The sequence below is a fragment of the Phyllostomus discolor genome, chromosome 14 (assembly GCF_004126475.2).
Source record: "Phyllostomus discolor isolate MPI-MPIP mPhyDis1 chromosome 14, mPhyDis1.pri.v3, whole genome shotgun sequence".
NCBI lineage: Eukaryota > Metazoa > Chordata > Mammalia > Chiroptera > Phyllostomidae > Phyllostomus > Phyllostomus discolor.
The window spans coordinates 8963320-8983755 of record NC_040916.2 but is presented as its reverse complement, the minus strand read 5'-3'; the positions used below and the strand labels follow the sequence as shown (position 1 = coordinate 8983755).

The 20436-nt window shown below is 40.7% G+C and overlaps 1 protein-coding gene across 1 annotated transcript; it reads right to left on the bottom strand.

Annotated features, from left to right (window-relative positions):
* Positions 1-19400: 19400 nt before the first annotated feature.
* On the bottom strand, positions 19401-20435 carry G0S2 (G0/G1 switch 2). The gene is made up of 2 exons (XM_028530845.2): positions 20266-20435; positions 19401-20137 (listed from the first exon to the last, which is right to left on the bottom strand). Exon 2 carries the CDS (start codon positions 20103-20105, stop codon positions 19794-19796), a length of 312 nt encoding a protein of 103 aa, XP_028386646.1. The 5' UTR covers positions 20106-20137; positions 20266-20435; the 3' UTR covers positions 19401-19793.
* Between the last annotated feature and the right edge of the window lies 1 nt (position 20436).

The window sequence follows — 20436 nt, the reverse complement described above, 5'->3', positions numbered from 1 at the left end:
GAGAGCGTGGCTGAAGCACTCCAAGGGTTTTCCTCCTCTTCAGAGAGAAGCCACACCGTCCCTTTTCCTCCACAGGACTCGGTAGTCCATGTGAATTTGTCATCTCATCCACAATGCCATGGACCCCATGAGCCAGGGTTCATGTCACCTGCTGGAGTTTACAATCACACTTTTGTTTGTTTACTTTGCTTAGTTGTCCATGTTCTTCAAATCCTCTGACAAGAGCTAGAAAAATAAACTGGTACAATTAATTGGAAAGTCTATTTGTTTCTTTTCTTGGAGATATCCCTCTTGGAGCCCCCAATCCTCCTGTTCCTATCTGCATGAGGAGCTTGATAGGCTGGTAGCTGGGCAAACCTTCTCCTCCCTTCCCCCATTATCACCCTCCCTCCACCTCTCTGGTCACTGTCAGTTTCTTCTTTATTTCATTGTCTCTGGTTATATTTTGTTTGCTTTTTTTGTTTTGTTGATTAGGTTCCACTTATAGGTGCAATCATGTGGTATTTGTCTTTCACTGCCTTGCTTATTTCACTTAGCATAATGCTCTTCAGTTCCACCCATGCTGAAGGGTAGTAACTCTTTCTTTCTTTCTGCTGCATAGTATTCCATTGTGTAAATGTACCACAGTTTTTTGATCCATGCATTTACTGATGGGCACTTAAGTTGCTTCCAGCATTTGGCTATTGTAAATTGCATAGCTATGAACATTGGGGTGCATAGGTTCTTTTGAATTGATGTTTCAGGGCTCTTAGGGTATAATCCCAGCAGTGGAATTGTCAGGTCAAAAGGAAGTTCCATCTTTAGTTTTTTTTAGGAAATTCCTTACTGTATTCCACAGTGCTTGCACCAGTCTGGGTTCCCACCAACAGTGCATTAGTGTTCCCTTTTCTCTGCATCTTCTCCAACACTTGTTTGTTGATTTGTTTATGATGGCCATTCTGACTGGTGTGTAGAGGTATCTCACTGTGGTTTTAATTTGCACCTCTTTGATGGCTAGTGATGCTGAGTATTCTTTCATATACTTCTGGACCCTGTGTATGTCCTCCCTGAAGAAGTGTCTGTTCAAGCCCTTTGCCCATTTTTTAATTGGATTGTTTGTCTTCCTGGACTGGAGTCACATGAATTCTTTTTATATTTTGGAGATCAAACTCTTGTCAGAGGTATCATTGGCAAATATATTTTCCCATACTGTTGGTTCTCTTTTCATTTTGCTGATGTTTTCTTTAGCTGTGCAGAAATTTTTTAATTTGATGAAGTCCCATTTGTTTATTCTTTCCTTTATGTACTTTGCTCTAGGGGACATATCAGTGAAAATATTGCTGTGTGGAATGTCTGAGATTTTCCTACCTATGTTCTCCTCTAGGACTTTTATGGTGTTATGACTTACATTTAAGTATTTTATTCGTCTTGATTTGTTTTTGTGTATAGTATAAGTTGATGGCTGAGTTTCATTTTTTTTTGCATGGAGCTGTCCAGGTCTTCCAACACCATTTGTTGATGAAGATATTTTTACTCCATTTTATGTTGCTGCCCCCTTTGCCGAATATTAATTGACCATAGAGACATGGGTTTATTTCTAGGGACTCTATTCTGTTCTATGGATCTATATGCCTTTTCTTCTGCCAGTACCAGACTGTTTTGATTACAGTGGCCTTGTAACATAGTTTGATGTCAGGTATTGTGATCCCTCCTACTTTGTTCTTTCTCAGAATTGCTGCTTTTATCTGGGGTCATTTATGGTTTCATATACATTTTTGAAATGTTTGTTCTATATTTGTAAAATATGTTATTGACATTTTAATAGGGATTACATTGAATCTATAAATTGATTTGGGTAGTGAGGACATTTTGATGATGTTAATTCTTCTAATCCGTGAACAAGGTATATGCTTCCATTTATTTGTGTCTTCCTTAATTTCTTCCTTTAGCATTGTGTAGTTTTCTGAGTACAGGTCTTTTACCTCCTTGGTTAGTTTTGTTCCTAGGTATTTTATTTTTCTTGTTGTTATAGCAAATGGGATTTTTTCCCCTAATTTTTGTTTCTGATATTTCATTGTTGGTGTACAAAAATGCCTTCAATTTCTGAATATTGGCTTTGTATGTGACTACTTTGCCAAATTCACTTATTAGGTCGAGCAGTTTTTTGGTGGAGCCTATAGGGTTTTCTATGTACACTATCATGTCATCTGCAAACAATGAGTTTCACTTCTTCCTTTCCAATTTGAATGCCTTTTGTTTCTTTTTCTTTTCTGATCTCTGTGGGTAAGACTTCCAATACTATGTTGAATAGAAATGGTGAAAGTAGACATCCTTGTCTTGTTCCTGATCTTAGTGGGAAAGCTTTTAGTTTTTGCCTGTTGAGTATGATGTTGACTGTAGTTTTTTCATATGTGGCTTTTGTTATGTTGAGGTATGCTCTTTCTACTCTCACTTTGCTGAGTGTTTTTATCATAAATGGGTGCTATACCTTATTAAATACTTTTCCCAAATCTATTGATTTGATCATGTAATTCTTGCCTTTCTTTTTGTTTATGTGCTATATTATGTTTATTGATTTGCAAATATTGTGCCATCCTTGCATCCCTGGGATGAATCCCACTGGATCATGGTGTATGATCTTTTTAATGTATAGCTAGATGCAGTTTGCCAATATTTTGTTGAGGATTTTAGCATCTATGCTCATCAGCTATATTGGCCTGAATTTTATCTCTCTCATGTGTATTTATCTGGGATTAGGATGATGGCCTCATAAAAAGAGTTTGGGAGTCTTCCCTCTTCTTGGATTTTTTGGAATTGTCTGAGGCAGATAGGGGTTAGTGCTTCTTTAAATGTTTCATAGAATTCTCCTGTGAAGCCCTCAGGTCCAGGGCTTTTGTGTGCCAGGAGTTTTTGATTACTGCTTCCATTTCACCAGCTGTTATTGGTCTGTTCAGACTTTCTGTTTCCTCTTCATTCAGTTTTGGAAGATTATATTTTTCTTGAAATTTGTCCATTTCACCCAGATTTTCAAATTTCTTGGCATACAGTTCTTTGTGGTAATTTCTTACAATCCTTTGTATTTCTGTGGTATCACTTATAATGTCTCCTCTTTCATTTTTCATTTTATTTATTTGGATACTCTCCCTTTTTTTCTTGATGAATCTGGTTAAAGGCTTTTTGACTTTTTTCACATTTTCAAAGAACCAGCTCTTGCATTTGAATTGTTCTTTTACTCTCTATGTCATTTACTTTTGCTCTGATCTTGATTATTTCCTTCCTTCTAATTTCTCCGGGCTTTGTTTGGTGTTGTTCCTCCAGTTCTTGTAGATGTAGGATTAAGTTGTTTATTTGAATGTTTCTATCCTTTTTTAGGTAGGCCTAATTTGCTGTGAACTTCCTTCTCAGGACTGTTTTCCCTGTGTCCCATAGGTTTTGAACTGTTGTGTGTTCATTTTCATTTGTTTACATAAATTTTTTGATTTCTTCCTGATCTTATTATTAACCCATTCATTGTTTAGTAGCATGCTATTCAGTGTCCATAAGTTTGAATGTTTTGAGTTTTTTCCTTGTGGTTGGTTTCTAGTTTCAATCCCTTGTGGTCCAAAAAAATACTTGATATGATTTCAATTCTCTTGAATTTGTTGAGGCTTGTTTTGTGTCCTGTCATGTGGTTTATCTTTGGAAATGTTCCACATGCATTTGTATATATTGAAGAATGTGTATTTTGCTTCTTTGGATGAAAGGTTCTGTATATATCAGTTAAGTCTATTTGATCTAATGCCTCATTCAGTTCCACAATATCCTTGTTGACATTTTGCTTGGAAGATCAATCCATTGTTAACAGTGGAGTGTTAAAATCCCTTACTGTAATTGTATTGCTTCCTTGAAGTTCTCCAATATTTTTCTTATATATTTGGGTGCTCCTATGTTGGGTGCATATATGTTTACAATATTTGTGTCTTCTTGATGGATTCTTCCCTTGAGTGTTATGAAGTGTCCTTCTGTGTCTCTTTTTATGGCCTTTGTTTTGAAGTCTATTTTGTCTGATATAAGTATTGCTATCCCAGGTTTTTTTCTTGTCCATTTTTTTGGGAATATTTTTCCAACCTTTCACTTTCAGTCTGTGTAGGTCTTTTGTTCTGAGGTAGGTCTCTTGTAGGAAGCATATGTGTGGATCATGTTTTCTTATCCATTTAGCTATTCTATGTCTTTTGATTGGAGCATTTAATCCATTTACATTACATTAATAACCTTAATAACATTAAGGTTATTATTGATAGGTACTTATTTATTGCCATTTAACCTCCTTTGTACCTGTGTTCCTCTCTCTCTCTCACTCTTTTTCTTCATCTTCTTGAAGCAGTCCCTTTAGCATATCTTACAGTGATGGTTTGGTAGAGCTGTATTCTTTTGGCCTTCTTTTGTGTGAGAAGCTCCTTATTTGGCTTTCCATTTTAATTGAGAGTCTTGCTGGGTAGAGAAGTCTTGGTTGCAGGTCTTTGCTTTTCATTACTTGTAATATCTCTTGCCATTCTGTTCTGACTTGTAGTGTTTCTGTTCAGAAGTCAGCTGCCAGTCTTATTGGGGCTGCCTTGTATGTTACTTCCTGTTTCTCCTTTGCTGACTTCACGATTCTCTCTTTGTCTTGGAATTTTGCCATTTTTATTATGATATGCCTTGGAGTGGGCCTCTTTGGGTTCTTCTTGATTGGGACCATTGGTACTTCCTAGACTTATATACGACTTTTTCTCTCATCAAATTAGGGAAGTTTTCCACTGTTACTTTTTCAAACAGGGTTTCTATTCCTTGCCCCTCTTCTTCTTCTTCTGGTATCCCTATTATACAAATATCATTATGTTTTATGTTGTTCCGCAGTTCCCTTAATGTTCTTCATTCTTTCTGAGTTTTTTTCCCTTTCTTGCTCTTTCTGGAAGTTTTTTTCCACCTTGCCCTCCTGCTCACTGATTTGATTCTCTGCTTTATCTAGCCTGCTTTTGATTCCTTCTACTGTGTTCTTCAATTCAGAAATTGTATTTTCATTTCCACTTGACTCTTGTTGATAGTTTCTATGTCCTTTTTCATGATGATATAATTTGCAGTAAGTTCCTTGTAGCTTCCCTGTTGTGTTTGGTAATTCTCAATGAGTTCACTGAGCTTCTTTATAACCATTATTTTGAACTCAATATCTAAGAGTTTAGTTGCCTCTATAATTTAGCACTCTTTCTGAGGATTCCTCCTTTCCTTTCAATTGGGGATTGTTTATTTGTCTTCCCATTATTTGTGAGACTCTTCTTGTTTGCTTCTGCTTCTTAAATTGATCTGTTTTGACTACCTGAATTTGTGGTATGGACTTTTATGGTAAGAGACCTGTGAAATTCAGTGGTGCAGTCTCCTTGATCTCCAGAACTTGATGCTCTTGGGATGCCCTTCATGCCATTTGGTGGGTTCTTCCCTCCAGCTGATTGACTGAAGGTCACTCCACCCACTACATCTTGTATGCTGTTGTGCAGGTGCTGCCAGAACAAAACCACAAAGCCCAGGAAACAAACCCACATCTGCAAAAAATAACTGCCGACCGAAATCTCACTATCAACAGCAAATGAACCAATGTTATAAGGGTGTAAAGAGATTAAGACTATTATAAGAAAGGAGAGTAAATATGAGGTTACCTACTGAAAGAAAAATGATTTTGAGAGGTTAGAGAGAAGAGCACTAATAAGAGTTGGGAGTTGGAGCAATGTGAAGAGATAAAGTAAAATTTACATCATGAAAGGGACTGAAGAAGGCAGGATGAAGGATGGAAGGGAAGTGTATAGTATTAGGTTTAAACAAAAATTACAATAAAATAAGATAAAGTGATAGAGAAAGAAAAAGGAAGGAAAAAAGTAAATAAATAATAAAAATATAGGAACCAGATGGGGAGAAAGATCAACCACAGCACTATCAATAACAAATAAGCTAAAATTAATACAGGTGGTGTGAGAATAAGAAGGAAAAAAGAAAGAAAGAAATGCTTAAGAGATGTCTAGAGAAATGTGAATTGATTTTGAAACGATAGAGAGTGAGGGAATACTAAGACTAAAGAACAAAAACCAGTCTAAGACAGGGAAAAATTAAAATTTGAGATGAAAAGAAAACAAAAAAAAAAGAAAAAGGAAAGTAAAGAAATATAAAAGGGCAAGGTGAAAGAGAAAAAGAAGAAAGAAAGAAAAACAGGCTGCCCTAACCTGTCTTAACAGGACCAAATTCATAATTTGAGACAAAAAAAAAAAGAGTAGGAGAGTGGGCTGCTAAAATCTGAGATTTGAAATACAAAATTAGTGAAGACCTAGAGATAAAATTGAAAAAATGCAATAACAACTACCCTATCCACAACCAACTAGCAAAGATTGCTAAAGGTGGAGAGAGAACACGGTTGTTTTAAGAGTAGGGAGAAAAGGGTGTGAGATGACTATTGGTGAGAAAATTGGTTTTGTGAGTCTAGTAGGGGAGAAATAGTAAGAGTGTGGAGTGGAAACAAGTTGTATCAAGAGAGAAACAAAATTTAAAACAAAAATAATGAAAGGAAAGAGAAGGTAAAATGGGTTAAGAGAAGGGAGGGGTAAAATATGTGAATTGAAATAAACTGTAGTATAATGTCTAGTGACTTAATGTGCACAGACTTGATGGACAAGAAATGAATGTTAAAAAGCTATGCAGGAAAGAAAATATTGCAAACCATGGAGAGGACCACAGTGGATTTAATCTCTGTAGCCTCTTGTATTTACCGCTACTTTTTCTTTCTGAATCTGCCTCTGGTGATGTCAGGTGTTGACACCATCTGATCTTAAGCATCCAGTTCGAGACTTCCAGGGATCTACTGTCTGTGGCTGTCTCCTCCAGTTGTTAATCTGGTCACTCTGCACACAGCAGTCAGACTTAAGCACCACAAGGCCAGGAAAGAGTCCCTCCTGGGATCAGGGCTATTGTTTCACTTCAGGCTGCTGCTGCTCAGAGTGGTCTGCCTTAGCAGAATGGCTGCTCCTGTACGGGGGATGACTCAACACCAGGCTCCCAGAAGCTACTTTCTCAGTTCTCTCCCCAAAACTTCTGTCTCCAGTCTCTCCTCAGGTGTCTCTAGTCCACTCTGTCCCTGCCTTTGCTGGACTCCAGGGTAAGTGGCTGCAAATGAACATTTGTCTGTTGGCCATTTAAATGGCTCTTTGTATCTCCATCTGTCTGTCACTGACAGAGAGCAACCCTGACACTTTCCCAGACCAGTTGTTATCTGTGTACCTTTTGGACTCTGGTGTTCTAACCCCAGAGTTCTGGGGATTCCAACTTGGGGTTTAGACCCCAGTCTTCTCAGGAGGATCCAACTGGCTGCTTAATTGTCCCTCCAGCACTGCTGCCTGTGAGCACCCAGCCAGTCTTCTTGCATCTCTACCCCATTCCCTACCAGCCAGGTTGTGCTGAAGCTGACTCTTCTGTCCATCTGAGGTTATAAGGCTTCTCTCTTGCTATTGTTCAGTTTCTTGTTTTAGGTGATTTCTCCACAATTTAGTTGTAATTCCAGATTGCTCCTGGGAGAAGGTGAGTGTGACTTGGATTCACTCCTCTGCCATCTTGCACTGGATCCTATGTTTAACATTCTTATATGGGCATGAATCCATCAGATCATGGCCACATAAACCCCAGGGCAGAAGCTCTGCCTGCTTGTCCTTATTTTACCCTTTTCTTGATTCACAGTTTGACTGGGTAAGGATTTCTAGATTGGAGATTATTTTCTCATGGAATTAGAAGACACTGCTGTATTCCCTTTCTGTTTCTAGCTTCCACTGTTGATCCCGAGAAGTCCAGTTGCTGCCTGGATTCCCGATCCTTAGTTTGAGATTGGTTTTCTTCTTTCTAGAACTTGTAGGGTCCTTTTATTGCTGGTGTTCTAACATTTATAATGGTGTACTTTGGGGAAAGTTTTTTTCATTTATTGTGTTGAGCACCCACTGGATCCTTTCCATAGGGAATTGCAAATTTTTCACTGTGGGAAATTTTGGAGAAATTATTTTTTTGGTTAATGTTTTCCCTCCCCTTTTCTCTGTTTTCCCTTTATGAAATTTGTATTAGATGTCAGAGCTCCTGGATGGATCCTGTAAGTTTCTCATTGTTTTTGTCTTTTTTTAAATTTCTTTTATTTTTGAACTGCTTTCTGGGAGATTTTGTCAATTTTATCTTTCAATGCTTCATTTTAATTTTTAAATTTCTAGTTGTATTTTTATTGTAAAAAGCTCTTTCTTGTTCCTTACTACTTTTTAAAAACATTGGTTTCCTTTATGGAGGCACTGTGTTCCCTAGCCTCAGGGGCCATTGCCATGTTGTTGTGGCTGTTGTTAATTAGCAATTTCTTCTACTCTCGCGATTATTTTGGAGTTTCCATCTTCAATGTCAGAGGCTTTTACTCCATGATTAATGATCCTTGGAGTCCACTCCTTGGCTGTTGGAAGTTTTGTGTATGGAGGCAGGGCTTATTCCATTGTTGGCTGTACTGTAGATAGTCCAGAGGGCTCTGGACAGTCTCATTGGGAGACGTTCCCCTTTGGCTGGATACTCTCTACACAGAGGAATCCCTAGTTTTTCTGCCTGGTGTGGACTGGAGAAGGGTGAATGGAGAGGGATATAAGCCAGGCTGCTGGTGTTCCGGGAGCTGAGCCAGGACAGGGGGCTGGAGAATCTCATCTTTCAGGATGGAGTCTTTCTCTAATCCTTCTGTTTCTAGCTCAATGTCTCACCCCACCCTCTGCTGAGCCTGCTGTCTCTTTGGACAGTTTCTCCAGAAAATAGACTTTCCTTCTTTAGTTGGAGGATAGGAGAGGGGATCTGGTTTGTCTCCTATTTTTGTTCCCTCTGTTTCCTCTGTCTATCAGGGTTTCTGTCTATGTTCTGAGATTCTGATGCTCTGATCCCTGAGACCCTCCTGGGATATGTGGCTTCTTGTTGACTTCCTGTCATGGGCACTTGGGCTTCCTTCAGCAGTCTCTAGTTTGCTAAGTCCCTTATCACTTGTCCATTCACTTTCCATCTTTCAAAAGAGTGTTGGCATCTCTCTTCTGCCGTTATCTTCATTCAAGTTCTCTTTGACCCTGTGGCTAATAGCATGCAAATTCTTCTACTGTGATAAGTACATTTTGTAAGAAAGTGGAAATTAATATGTATTTTCTTTCTTTGTTTTAAAAAAGATTTTATTTACTTATTTTTAGAGAGAGGGGGAGAACATAAATCAGCTGCCTCTCACACTTCCCTAACCAGGGACCTGATACACAGCCAGGTATGTGTCCTGACCAGGAATCAAACCAACAACTTTTTGGTTTGCAGGATGATCCCCAAACCACTTAGCCACACCAGTCAGAGCTAATACGTCTTTTAAACTCCCACACTTAACCCTAGATAGTTCTTTCAAGTAGTTTGTCAGGTTTAAAATGAGCAGAACTTTATAATAGTGACATTTTCTGTTTCTCCCCTAAGTTACCCAAGAGTCAAGAGTGTGGAAATGAGACTTTTTATTACATCATTTTGGTGGAAGGGAAGGAGGGAAATTATTTTATTTGTTCATTCATCCAGTTTTTCCAAACATTTATTGAGCGCTAATAAATAATCCAAGCTGTGGTAGGTGGCAGGAATATAACAGCTGAGCAATATCTGGTATCTTCCTTCAAGGAGGTTGCAGTTAAACATAAGGAAGGTAAGCAAGTAAATGAAAAGTCACGATAGCTAATAATATACTATGGTAAGGTTGTGCATAAGATGCTATAGGAGTATAGAACAGGGAATCCAAGTCAGCCCAGAGTTGGGGAAAGGCTTCTGGAAGGAGGCAGCCCTGGAGTTAAGTTTTGAGGGATAAGTGCAGGTTATAGAGATGAAGTTGGGGGAAGGGCAGTCCTAGCAAAGGGCACTTGGTGTGTTCAGGCAAGGGGTCTAGAAATAGCATGACATGTCAGAAGAACCTCACATAGATTGAAATGGCTGGAGCAAAGGTCCACATACTGGGAGTGGTCTGAGTAAGAGTATATGGTCACTGAACTATAAGTACCCACGTCAGTCCACAACATGATCCTGGACCTACTAGTGAGACATGCAGAAGTCATACTATGTTATTACTTCTGTGAATTTGAGCAAATTAAAAAATATCATTTGTCAAATGGGGATGTTATGAAATTATATTATAAAGAGATGAGATATATAAAATGCTGGATTGGTGGTAGGAATGTAAAAGATTCTATCTCTCTCATGACAAGCCTGCCATAAATCCTCCTTCTGCAGTCTCTGGTCTCCTGACAGTTACAAAATAGATTCTGGGAAATCTTAACTATGAGGCAAATCTTTTTCCTTTTTTCCATTTTGGCCAGGATTCCTTGAGCAACTTTTACGAGAATATTTTGTTTAATCAGCAGATGTAGTATTTATGAGTTCTCAGGCATCTGGGGCACCGTCCTGTAAAGTTTGGGTGGTTTTCTGAGAGACCCCTGGGTGAGACCAGGAGGACTGGGTTTGTCTCCACCCCACCACTGACATATATGTGACCTTGGGTGAGGCCCTTTCCCAGCCTTAGCTTTAATTCCCTCACCTGGCAAAAAAGGGGAATTAAATTAGATTAACTTCAAGATTTGTTCCAGCTCAGAAACTGGATGCAGGGAGCTTTTAGCTGTACCGAAATTAATGTAAAGGGCAACTTTGGATTTTGGGGTTTATTTTCATATCATGCTAAAGATGGAAAGGCAATTCCTTATAAATCTTGGCAAGCACACAGAAGTGGGATTCTTCCATCTCTCTGGACCTCTCCCACCCTCCTTTCAGCTTCTGACTGGTTTAAACACACAAACACCAAAGAGAAATACTGGCACTGAAAAAACCCATTTCAAGCGTGTCCCTCTGAATTGTTAAGCTCTGTTGGAAAAGCTGGGGGAGCAGGACCCTTAAAAGACAACTGTTTTTGAAAACGTATCACCATCGTCTATAGTCACTTTCCAAAGCATGAGTCTAGCTATTTTAATCCCTCCAAGACTGGATCAGTAAACCGCAACCTTCTGGATGATACTGTTATTGATGGCAAGTGAGAGTTTGGGTAAATGGTGGGGGTAGGGAATGGCATTTCCTGTTTCTGTCAGGGTTTCTCTAACTGACCTGAAAGAAGTACTTTTGGATTCATTCTGAACAGGACCTTTTAAAGCTCAGAAGGTCAGTATCCTGAGTTGGCAGGTAGGAATGGGATTAAGGAATAGGTGAAGAGCACATGAAGAATTTTTATTGACAACTTTAGGCCTCTCTTGGTCCATTGAACAAGACTTCTTTTTTTCTTTTTAAATATTTTATTTATTTATTTTTAAAGAGAGGCGAAGAGAGGGAGAAATAAGGAGAGAGAAGCATCAATGTGTGTTTGCCTCTCATATGACCCCCACTGGGGACTTGGCCAACAACCCAGGCTTGTGCCCTGACTGGGAATAGAACCTATCATCCTTTAGTTCTCAAGCTGGTGCTTAGTACACAGTACACTGAGCCACACCAGCCAGGGCAGACTTCTTAAAATAAAATAAGCTTTTCTCAAAGCTCCAGATTTCAATATTAATAATATTAAACTGGCTGATGATTGGATGCAAAATGCAGATATCGGTACTTTTTAGCAATTTCCAAAATAGTCCCTGATGTTTGTGTTCTCTCATTGGGTTAAAGCCAATTTTTAAAAATGCTTATGACCTGCAACCTTTGTGTGATTTCAAAAGAATGTGCATACATTTTTAAAACTATTTTTACAATTTTTTTATTCTAACTTAATTTCTGTCCTAACATGATCATAATGCTCTCAGCACCAGTAACAGACATCTGGTTCCATCTGCGTATTACATCTTCCTTCCTACACATTTCATAACTCACTGGGCATTTCTTGTCTTTGACCGGTATTTGACATTGAAATCTCTCTTTGGGCTATCCCTCTAGTTTATCCCAATAAATGCATTATTTCAACAGCATTTTTTTTGAGTACCTACTTTGAATTAGGCCCTGACACAATAGTGATGCTATAACATATAATGGGATTTTAAAAAGTCTTACCTTGAGGTTTCCACCAAATTTTACTTCTTTTTATGAATCTCCTTCTCTCTTTTGCTTCTTTTCTTTCTCTCCCTCCTCCTCTGCCTTTCCTTCTGTTTCATCTCTCTCTTCCTCTGCGGTTTCCCACTCTTTGAGGAGGGGCAGGATTTCCTGCCCCGAAGTTAGTTGGTTTCTGGGAGGAGTCAGAAGATCTGATTCAGGCTGGAACCAGCTGGTCTGCCACCTGATACAAGAAGGTGAAACCCAGGCCAAGGAAGAAGGCCCTATGCTGGAACAAAAGTTGCAGCCAGAAGGCAGGGAGAAGAGTCCCAAAGGGACACCAGGATGGGCCAATCCTGGACCACAGGCATCAGGGTTCCCCAAGGGACGGAGATGCTCCTGAGGCAGCCCAGGGCCTGAATGATTGGAAGTGGTCCTGGTTGCCCTGGAAATTTATCCAATACTATTGTCAGCTCTAAACATGGCCAGAGGCACACCAGGCAGAACCCTTGTCCTACCTTGAGCGGGCAAAAGCGCTTAACCCTCAGATTCCTGGCTTTGCCTCAAAGAAAAGTACTTTAGCAGGGACTGGGTTTGGGCAGATTTTTCTTCCCCACAAGGAGAGACTCTAGTAACCCAATATTCTCTGTGTGTCTACATATTTCCCAATTAAAATCTCCTTAAGCAATAATCTATATGATTTACAAAGCATTATGATGATCTCATCAACAGAAGTGTGGTTGGTAGGAGGAGATAGGAGCCTTCAACAGGATCCAGGTAGGGTAGGGGTTCCATAGGTAGAGACAATAATTTCAGCCTGATTTACACCAATTAATGATGGAGCATCATAGGTTTTCAGAGGTTTTCATTCTTTTGAACTAAGGCACGGACAATAGTGTGTCAACAAAAAGGTCACTTTCTTCATCCATTTATGTATTCACTATTCAACAAATATTTAATGAGCACCTACTCCATGCCAGGCACTGGGTTAGGAGCTGGGAATAGAGGGGTGAGCCAAGCCAGACAGAATTCTGCCCTGGCAGAGAGTGTCATTGATATGCAGGTACACTGGGCTCTCTGAGATTTAGGGACATCCGTTTAGAGAAAGGACTGGAATTGTTGGGTGCTAATGGATCCTTTGGGGCAGGATCATTGGTTTCAGAGTCTTTGAGAAAGACCATGCTGGAATTAGAATTTTGTTATTTAAATCTCAGCATACGAGTTAAAGATATTAAGTACTGACTCTTTAGATTTCTGGGTTTCCTCTTAAATATATTAACTTTTTCTGGGGTTCCTTGTAAATGGATTAATGTATTGATCTTGACATGCTAAAATTTCTCCATGATGTTGTTATTCTAAATTAAAAGTTTTTGTTCTTTATTAAAGTAAGTGCAAGAGTTAGGATAATAGTGCAACTTTATATGGAAAGCAAGAGTTCTTCCAAGAGGAAGTTGTGGTTTTTAACACAGAAGAACCCAAGAGAGGCCCTGGCTGGGTAGCTAAGGTGGTTAGAGCATTGTCCCAAGACACCAACGTTGGGCTCAATCTCAGGCCAAGGCACATACAAGAATCACTCAATGACTGCATAAATAAAGTGGAACAACAAATTGATGTTTCTTTCTTTCTCTCCCCCTTCCTCTCTCTGTCTCTATAATCAATTTTTTTAAAAGTAAGATTTATAAGAACCCAAGAGAGACAAAAGAGGCTGCTTAATAAGAGTATACACCTGCAAATGTTATCTTGGGTTCCCTTTCTAAGCAAAAATTAGGAAAGGGCCATGTAGTTAATATACTGACAATCTTTGGCCCTGGAATACAGACTAAAAGTAACCTGTCACACATTGACCAGACAGTGTCCTCATGAATGTTTTGTGGGGACCTAAGGGCAAGTCTGACCAATTGCCCTTTCCTGAATTGGTCACCAGTCTCATGGGCCTCCCACTGTCATCCCTTAGAACCATCTTGGATTAGGTTGGGAGCTTATTGGGCCATCTCATATGAAATGCTCCCTTATTCATTGTTCAGAAACAAAGCATTCCAGAACAGAACAAAAACACGTAAAATAAGAGTTTATAATATAGACAAACAGAATCAAAAGCAAAGTGAACACCAGGAGAATAAACAGTTTAATACAAAAGTAGTTGTTAAATGGTACACTTCCTAAACAAAAGATCTAATGAAAACATACAAACTCGTGTCTAATTAGTCAAAGATATATCTTCCAAGCAAAATGTCTGATGACCTTATACAAAAGCCTAGGTATAATTATTTATCAGAATGAAATCTGTAAACTAAAATTTCTAATTACTTTATGTAAAGATTGAGGTGAGAACTCAATGAAGCTAGCTGAGTTTAGATTAGTGTTGGGCCTGACTTATCTGGCGGCAGATTGAAGGGCAAATACAGTTTGGGCCTGAGGAACCCAGTGGGTAGACTTGTTGATTTTGAGAAGCATGGAGTTCAGGGATTGGTGCCCTTTCTCACACACGTAAACTGACGTCATCTATGGAAGCATATTTATTTGTTGATTGGTTGGCACTCTGAAATATATTTATGCATGAGTCAGTTTCAGGTTGGCTGACCTTTTGGGCTATCACTGATTGGTTGGCTTGTAAAGGTGTTTTGACTGAGGTGAGTCGTCATTGATTGAGCTGATAGGTTTAAAACTAGTTCTGGGTACCATGATGATAGAGCAATCAAACTTTTCCCAAGCCTGTGTTAACTTTTTAATATTCTTACAGTTGATTCCTAGTATTTGTTTTCACTAGAACATAGTGCAAACTGGTATCGATATAACACAAAATAATATATGTACTTATATTCAAAGATCGGAGTTCCATGTTTTGTACAGAGCAAAGTGACTAATAAGTGTTTCATTATGACCAAGTTTGAGAACGATTAGGCTCAACCACTAGGTTTAGGTATTTTCTAAGAGGCAAGAGTATTAGTTAGATAAATTTAATCAGGAGGTAGTTCATTTTGGGGATTAAATTCATTACTTTCAATAGTCATCCAGCAAGGAGGAAAATATTTGTGGATATGCTTGGAAAAAGAACAATGAGAATGTACTGGAAACAGACAGAAGACGGGGTGGTGCATTCTAGAGAAGCAACCCTTATTTGGTGGTATGAAAACAGAATCCTAGCCTCTTATAATTGCATGGGACCTCAAAGGTCATAAGACTAACATCCCTCCAAGTTCAGAAATTTCCCCTTCAGTTTATTCTGCCTCTGGCAGGTGATTGCTAAACTCTGCTTGGGTGCTTTAGGTAATGGGGCACTTAACATCAGGAGACACCTCATTATGTTTTGAAACACTCTGATTTCTTGACCTAAGATATGCTTCCTTGTACTCCTACTTGCCAGTCCTACTTCTGTACTTTCAAGCCACATAAAATAAGTCTATTTTATTATTCTGTATTGGATCAATATGGCAGCTTTCAACTATTTGTAGGCAATTGCTATGTGACACTACTGTATCTTCTCTTCTCTAGTGATCCATTTACTTCTGTATGTGACAGGGTTTCTTGACTTCTATTTGCCCAAGTGACTCTAATCGAAGCAGTTTTTTCTTAAATTATAGCAACAACAACAACAATGATGACGACGACAATAGTCATCAGCTGAAAGTTCACTACAGGTGGCCCTTGAACAACACAGGTTAGAACTGCATGGATCCGTGTTTACGAGAAGTTTTTCAATAAACACTTGAACTGTTTTGCCCTGGCTGGTGTGGCTCAGTGAATTGAGCACTGGCCTGTAAACTGAAAGGACACAAGTTCAATTCCTGGTCAGGGCACATCCCTGGGTTGTGGGGCTGGCCCCTGGTTGGGGGCATGTGAGAGGCAACCAATTGATGTTTCTCTCACACATCAATGTTTGTCTCCCTCTCTTTCCCCCTCCATTCCCCTCTCTCTAAAAATAAATAAATAACATATTTAAAAAAATACTTGTACTGTTTTCAATCCATGATTGGGAATCCATGGATTTGGAGGGCTACTGTATGCATTGATTTATGTTATTTTAGATGCGGCACTTGAACTTCCACAGGTTTTGGTATTCACCAGATGCAGGAGGCTCAAACCAATTCTCCATGAATACTGAAGGTAGTTAATTTTGGGGGGAGCCAAAAGTTATCCTTCGATTTTTGACTGCAATGGAAGTCAATGTTCTTAACATTGTTCAAGGGTCCACTGTATATGCCAGGTACTCTCTAAGCACCTAACTCATTTAATCTGAAACATTATTTTATAGATGGGAAGAAAATATAAGTAACTTGAGGCAGACAGTTTGTAAGTAACTTACTTGTTGAGGGCTTTAAAGCTCATAAATAAGGAGTTGGAATGCAAACCCAAGCAATCCAGGCAGTAGGACTTAACTTCTTTTGTTTCTCCCTTGCTAGATGGCCAAGTAAAACAAAACCACCTTCTCTTCCCTCTTTCTGGATGTTCTAGTTTCACCAGTAAGGTGTTACTTTGTTTTAACAGCCCTGTCACTAGTCCTTGTTGGCTTATATTGAACTTGTAATTGGTAGAAATATGCATGTCTTTTTCACATGATCTGCTGCTAGAATAAGCTTTCATAATTTGTGGCCATGCATCTGCTTTTTTTGGACCATAAGTCTGTGCTCTTTTTCCCTCTTTCATTCCAGTGAGTTAGCTTCAGTGCATGGTTCCAATCTGTTGAGTTGTTTTGAATTCTGACTCTACTATTCAGCTCTACATCATCAGCAGAATTGGTGTGTACCTTCTGTGACTTCTAGATTGCTGATGAAATTGTCAACTAAGGTAGGGCCAAGGACCAATTTTGTTACTGCATTGGAAAGGGGTCTTATCATGTTGGTTCACACCCAGGCATTGTCTTGTGAGACTACCTCGAAACCTTGGTTCTGAAACTACTAAGCTGATCCTTTTTCCTTACTTTCCTTTAACCCAGAGTTTCTCCACTTCAGTCCTATAGACATTTTGGACTGGAGGATTCTTTGCTGTGGGTGGCTATCCTGTGCGTTCTAAGATGTTTCACAGCATCCCTGGCCTCTACACACTAGATGTTACCTGTAGTGCCCCTCCTTCCCTACCAGACAACCAGAAATGTCTCCAGACAATGTCACATGTGTCCTGGTGTGACAAAATTGCTCCCTCTCCCATTGAGAATCATTGCTCTACCTTCATAATCAATTAGTTGAGCAATCAAATATTTATTAAGAACCTACTATTTCCCTAGGACTTGATAATTTCTATAAACACTAAATAGGAAGCTATAGTCCTTGACCTCGAGAAGATTATACTGTGAGAAATATGATGAAATCCATAAAACAGCCAAAGAAAAAACTTCACTTCTGAGTGATCCAGTATGAAACCTAGACAGTATGATCTATAAGAATTCAGAGAAATGAGAAGATCAGTTAGGACAGAGAAAATTTCAATAGTGTGGACTTAATTGGGTTGGGTATTTTGAACATATATAAACATAAGGCATAGCTTTTTTTTTAGATTTTATTTATTTATTTTTAGAGAGGGAAGGGAAGGAGAAAGAGAGAGAGAGAGAAACATCAATGTGCGGTTGCTGGGGGTCATGGCCTGCAACCCCGGCATGTATCCTGACTGGGAATTGAACCTGTGACACTTTGGTTCACAGCCCGCGTTCAGTCCACTGAGCTACGCCAGCCAGGGCTACATAAGGCATAGCTTTTAAACTAAAAATATATAGGCATTACTTATATATTCAGGCAAATATGTAAAATATATATTTTCTTATACATAGACAACCCCAAAAATAGGCATTATTTTCTAAACAAAAAATTAGAGTACATGATTTAATATATGGTTTGGCAATGGGCAGAATACTTGAGATCATACCAGTCTTGGAGAATTTGATGTTGGCTTCAGAAGATGTGGAGGTTGTAGGCTGGAGGACGTTCAGGTGCGAAGAGTAATGTGAACAAAGATACAAAACACCAAAAAAGAAGGTACCAGGGTGTGTGCTGGGCAGTCTGAGAAGCCATTGAAAGGCTGGGGTAGAAGCAGATCACGGACACACGGGGGCATGGGAGTTTCGTCTGTGATGTTCCTTGAGCGGAGGAGTGGCAGGATGGCAGGTATGGAAGGTATGGAAGGGAGACAGGCTGGCAGTGGGTTGGTTTGGGGTGAATGTCCTAGGGGGTGCTGGAGCTGTTGAGAGCTGGACAGGGTGGTGGCTAAATGGGAGGAGAAATCATTAACGTAACAGGGGAGGCATTTGGGAAAACCAACTGGAAGAATAAGATTGGGTGAATTCCCAACAAGTTTTTGGACGTTTAAGGTGAGGCTATGTCTTAATATAGGGGTGAGCTTCCCAATTTGGAAACAGGGAGAACAGTGGTGTCATATTCTTCTCTTCCTTTATACATACACCTGTTTTCCTTTGATTAATACCACCCCATTCTGATTGTTCTTTTGTTTGGAGTCATAACTTGCATCACAGGGAGAGATGACATTTTATCGGAGCCAGGAAGCCTGGGTAGGATTTGAGCTGGCAGAAATAAAATGGAGGGGCGTGTGGGAGGGGGAGGTGGTAGAGAGAGCATCTGATCAGAGCCAATGACAGAAGCCATTGGTGAGTTTGGCAAAAACGCATAGCTATTGATGACAAGAGTGAAGTGTCTGTATTTGGTTAGGCAGGAGACATGTTAAAATTGCAAGGAGAGTGGCCATCAGGCCCATGCCCCTAGCTACCTCTTTAAGAGCAATTGTTCAAATTTCCTTTGCCGAGTTCTATGGAGACACTGAATTAGGTATTACCACAAGCAAACTTTGTCCCGGGAGAGAGAGGGCTGAGGTCTGTGCCAACCAGTCTTTTTTCCTCCTAACCAAGACCTTCTCTTACTGTGATCTGAGTTCATGAGGAGGAAGGCTGGGTAGAACTAGACATTCAATCAGGGGTTCTTGGAAGCCTGCCTTCACTCCCTGCCGACCAGCTGGCTGGTGTTCTCCCTCCTCTTGCCCTCCTTCTCTTGCTAAAATACAGTTGGGAAGAAGGCAGTATCAGCCATAGGAGCCTCTGGTGCACAGGTGTGAAATGACAAATTTTTAAAAAATCTCCTATCCATGTACTCTAGCTCAGAAGTTGATTTAGCTTCTCGCCTAAAATGCTAAGTCTGGTGGGACGTTGGGAGGTTTTTCTCTTCCCATCCTTAACACGGAACAAAAACAAATCCTCAACACACGTATAAGCGTGGAACATGAATATCAGAGCCCCTAGCAGTGAAGCAAGTGTTTCCTGGCCTGCAGGAAGCTGCTGTCTCTCCGCAGTGCTCACTCAGGCCAGACTCCTCTCACCAACACGTCCAGCCCAGGGGGCCATGCCCCTCAGGAATCAGAGACTGAGAGATTGTATAAAATATCTTTTATTTAAAAATGATGGTCATTGTAAAAACAATAATAATAACAATACCAATAATATAAAAAGCACTTCTCCTCCTTCTGCTCTAGTGCAAATGGGAGATGCACTGGGCTCAAAGATACGCAGTTGTGGACAGGTCATCCTTCTGCGGCGCTGCACAGCAGCAAAACTCATCCCAGACTCCTTCTGGTGGATCTGTGAGCTAGCTCACCTTCCGGGAGTCTGGCTTCTCCAAAGTCCGTCCAAACAGCCCAGGACTCCGGCTCTCTTCTACTTGAATCATTCTCAGTCTCCAGCTCTGTCTTTTCCTTTCTTGCGCGCGTGCTCTCTCTCTGTCTCTCTCCCTCCTCCTCTCACCTCTACTGGCCTCCCACAGTTTCTAGGAGGCGTGCTGCCGGTTGGCTAGGGCCCGGCTGAAGAGGATGGCGCCCCGTTGTTTGTCCTTCTCCTGCAGGGCTTGTGCTTGCAGGGCCTGGCGCTCCCGGGCGGCCTGCAACGTGGCCCTGGCAGCCTCCTCCTCGCGCAGGCGGCTGGCGGCCGTAAAGGGGCTGCACACCGTCTCCATCAGGCTCAGCACCACGCCGAACAGGGCCAGCACGCCGCCCACCACGTACAGCTTCACCAGCTTCCGGCTGGGCTTCTGGGCCATCATCTCTCGGACCAGGGGAATCAGCTCCTGCACCGTTTCCATCCCGGCTCTGGGCTCCTAGGGGCGGGCGGGACCTGCAGGAGGAGCGGAGCAGAAAGGAAACCGTTAACACTGAAGAATGGCACCAGCTGCCTGGGCCGGCCTCCCTCGACCCCCAGGAAGGGGACCCCGGGCCCCTCTGCGCTGTGCCCCCCGGGCTCACCTGAACTGCCTGGTGACCGTCCGGGGAGGCTTGGTGAGCTAGGGGCAGGGAGCGCGTCTGTCGGTCCGGCCGGCTCCTCTTGGGCAGCTGCGGCTCTGCCAGTTGGAGATTCCGCAGCTGACACCTTGTCAGCGTCCCTCGACCGCTTATATCTTTTCTCCAAAACCCGCC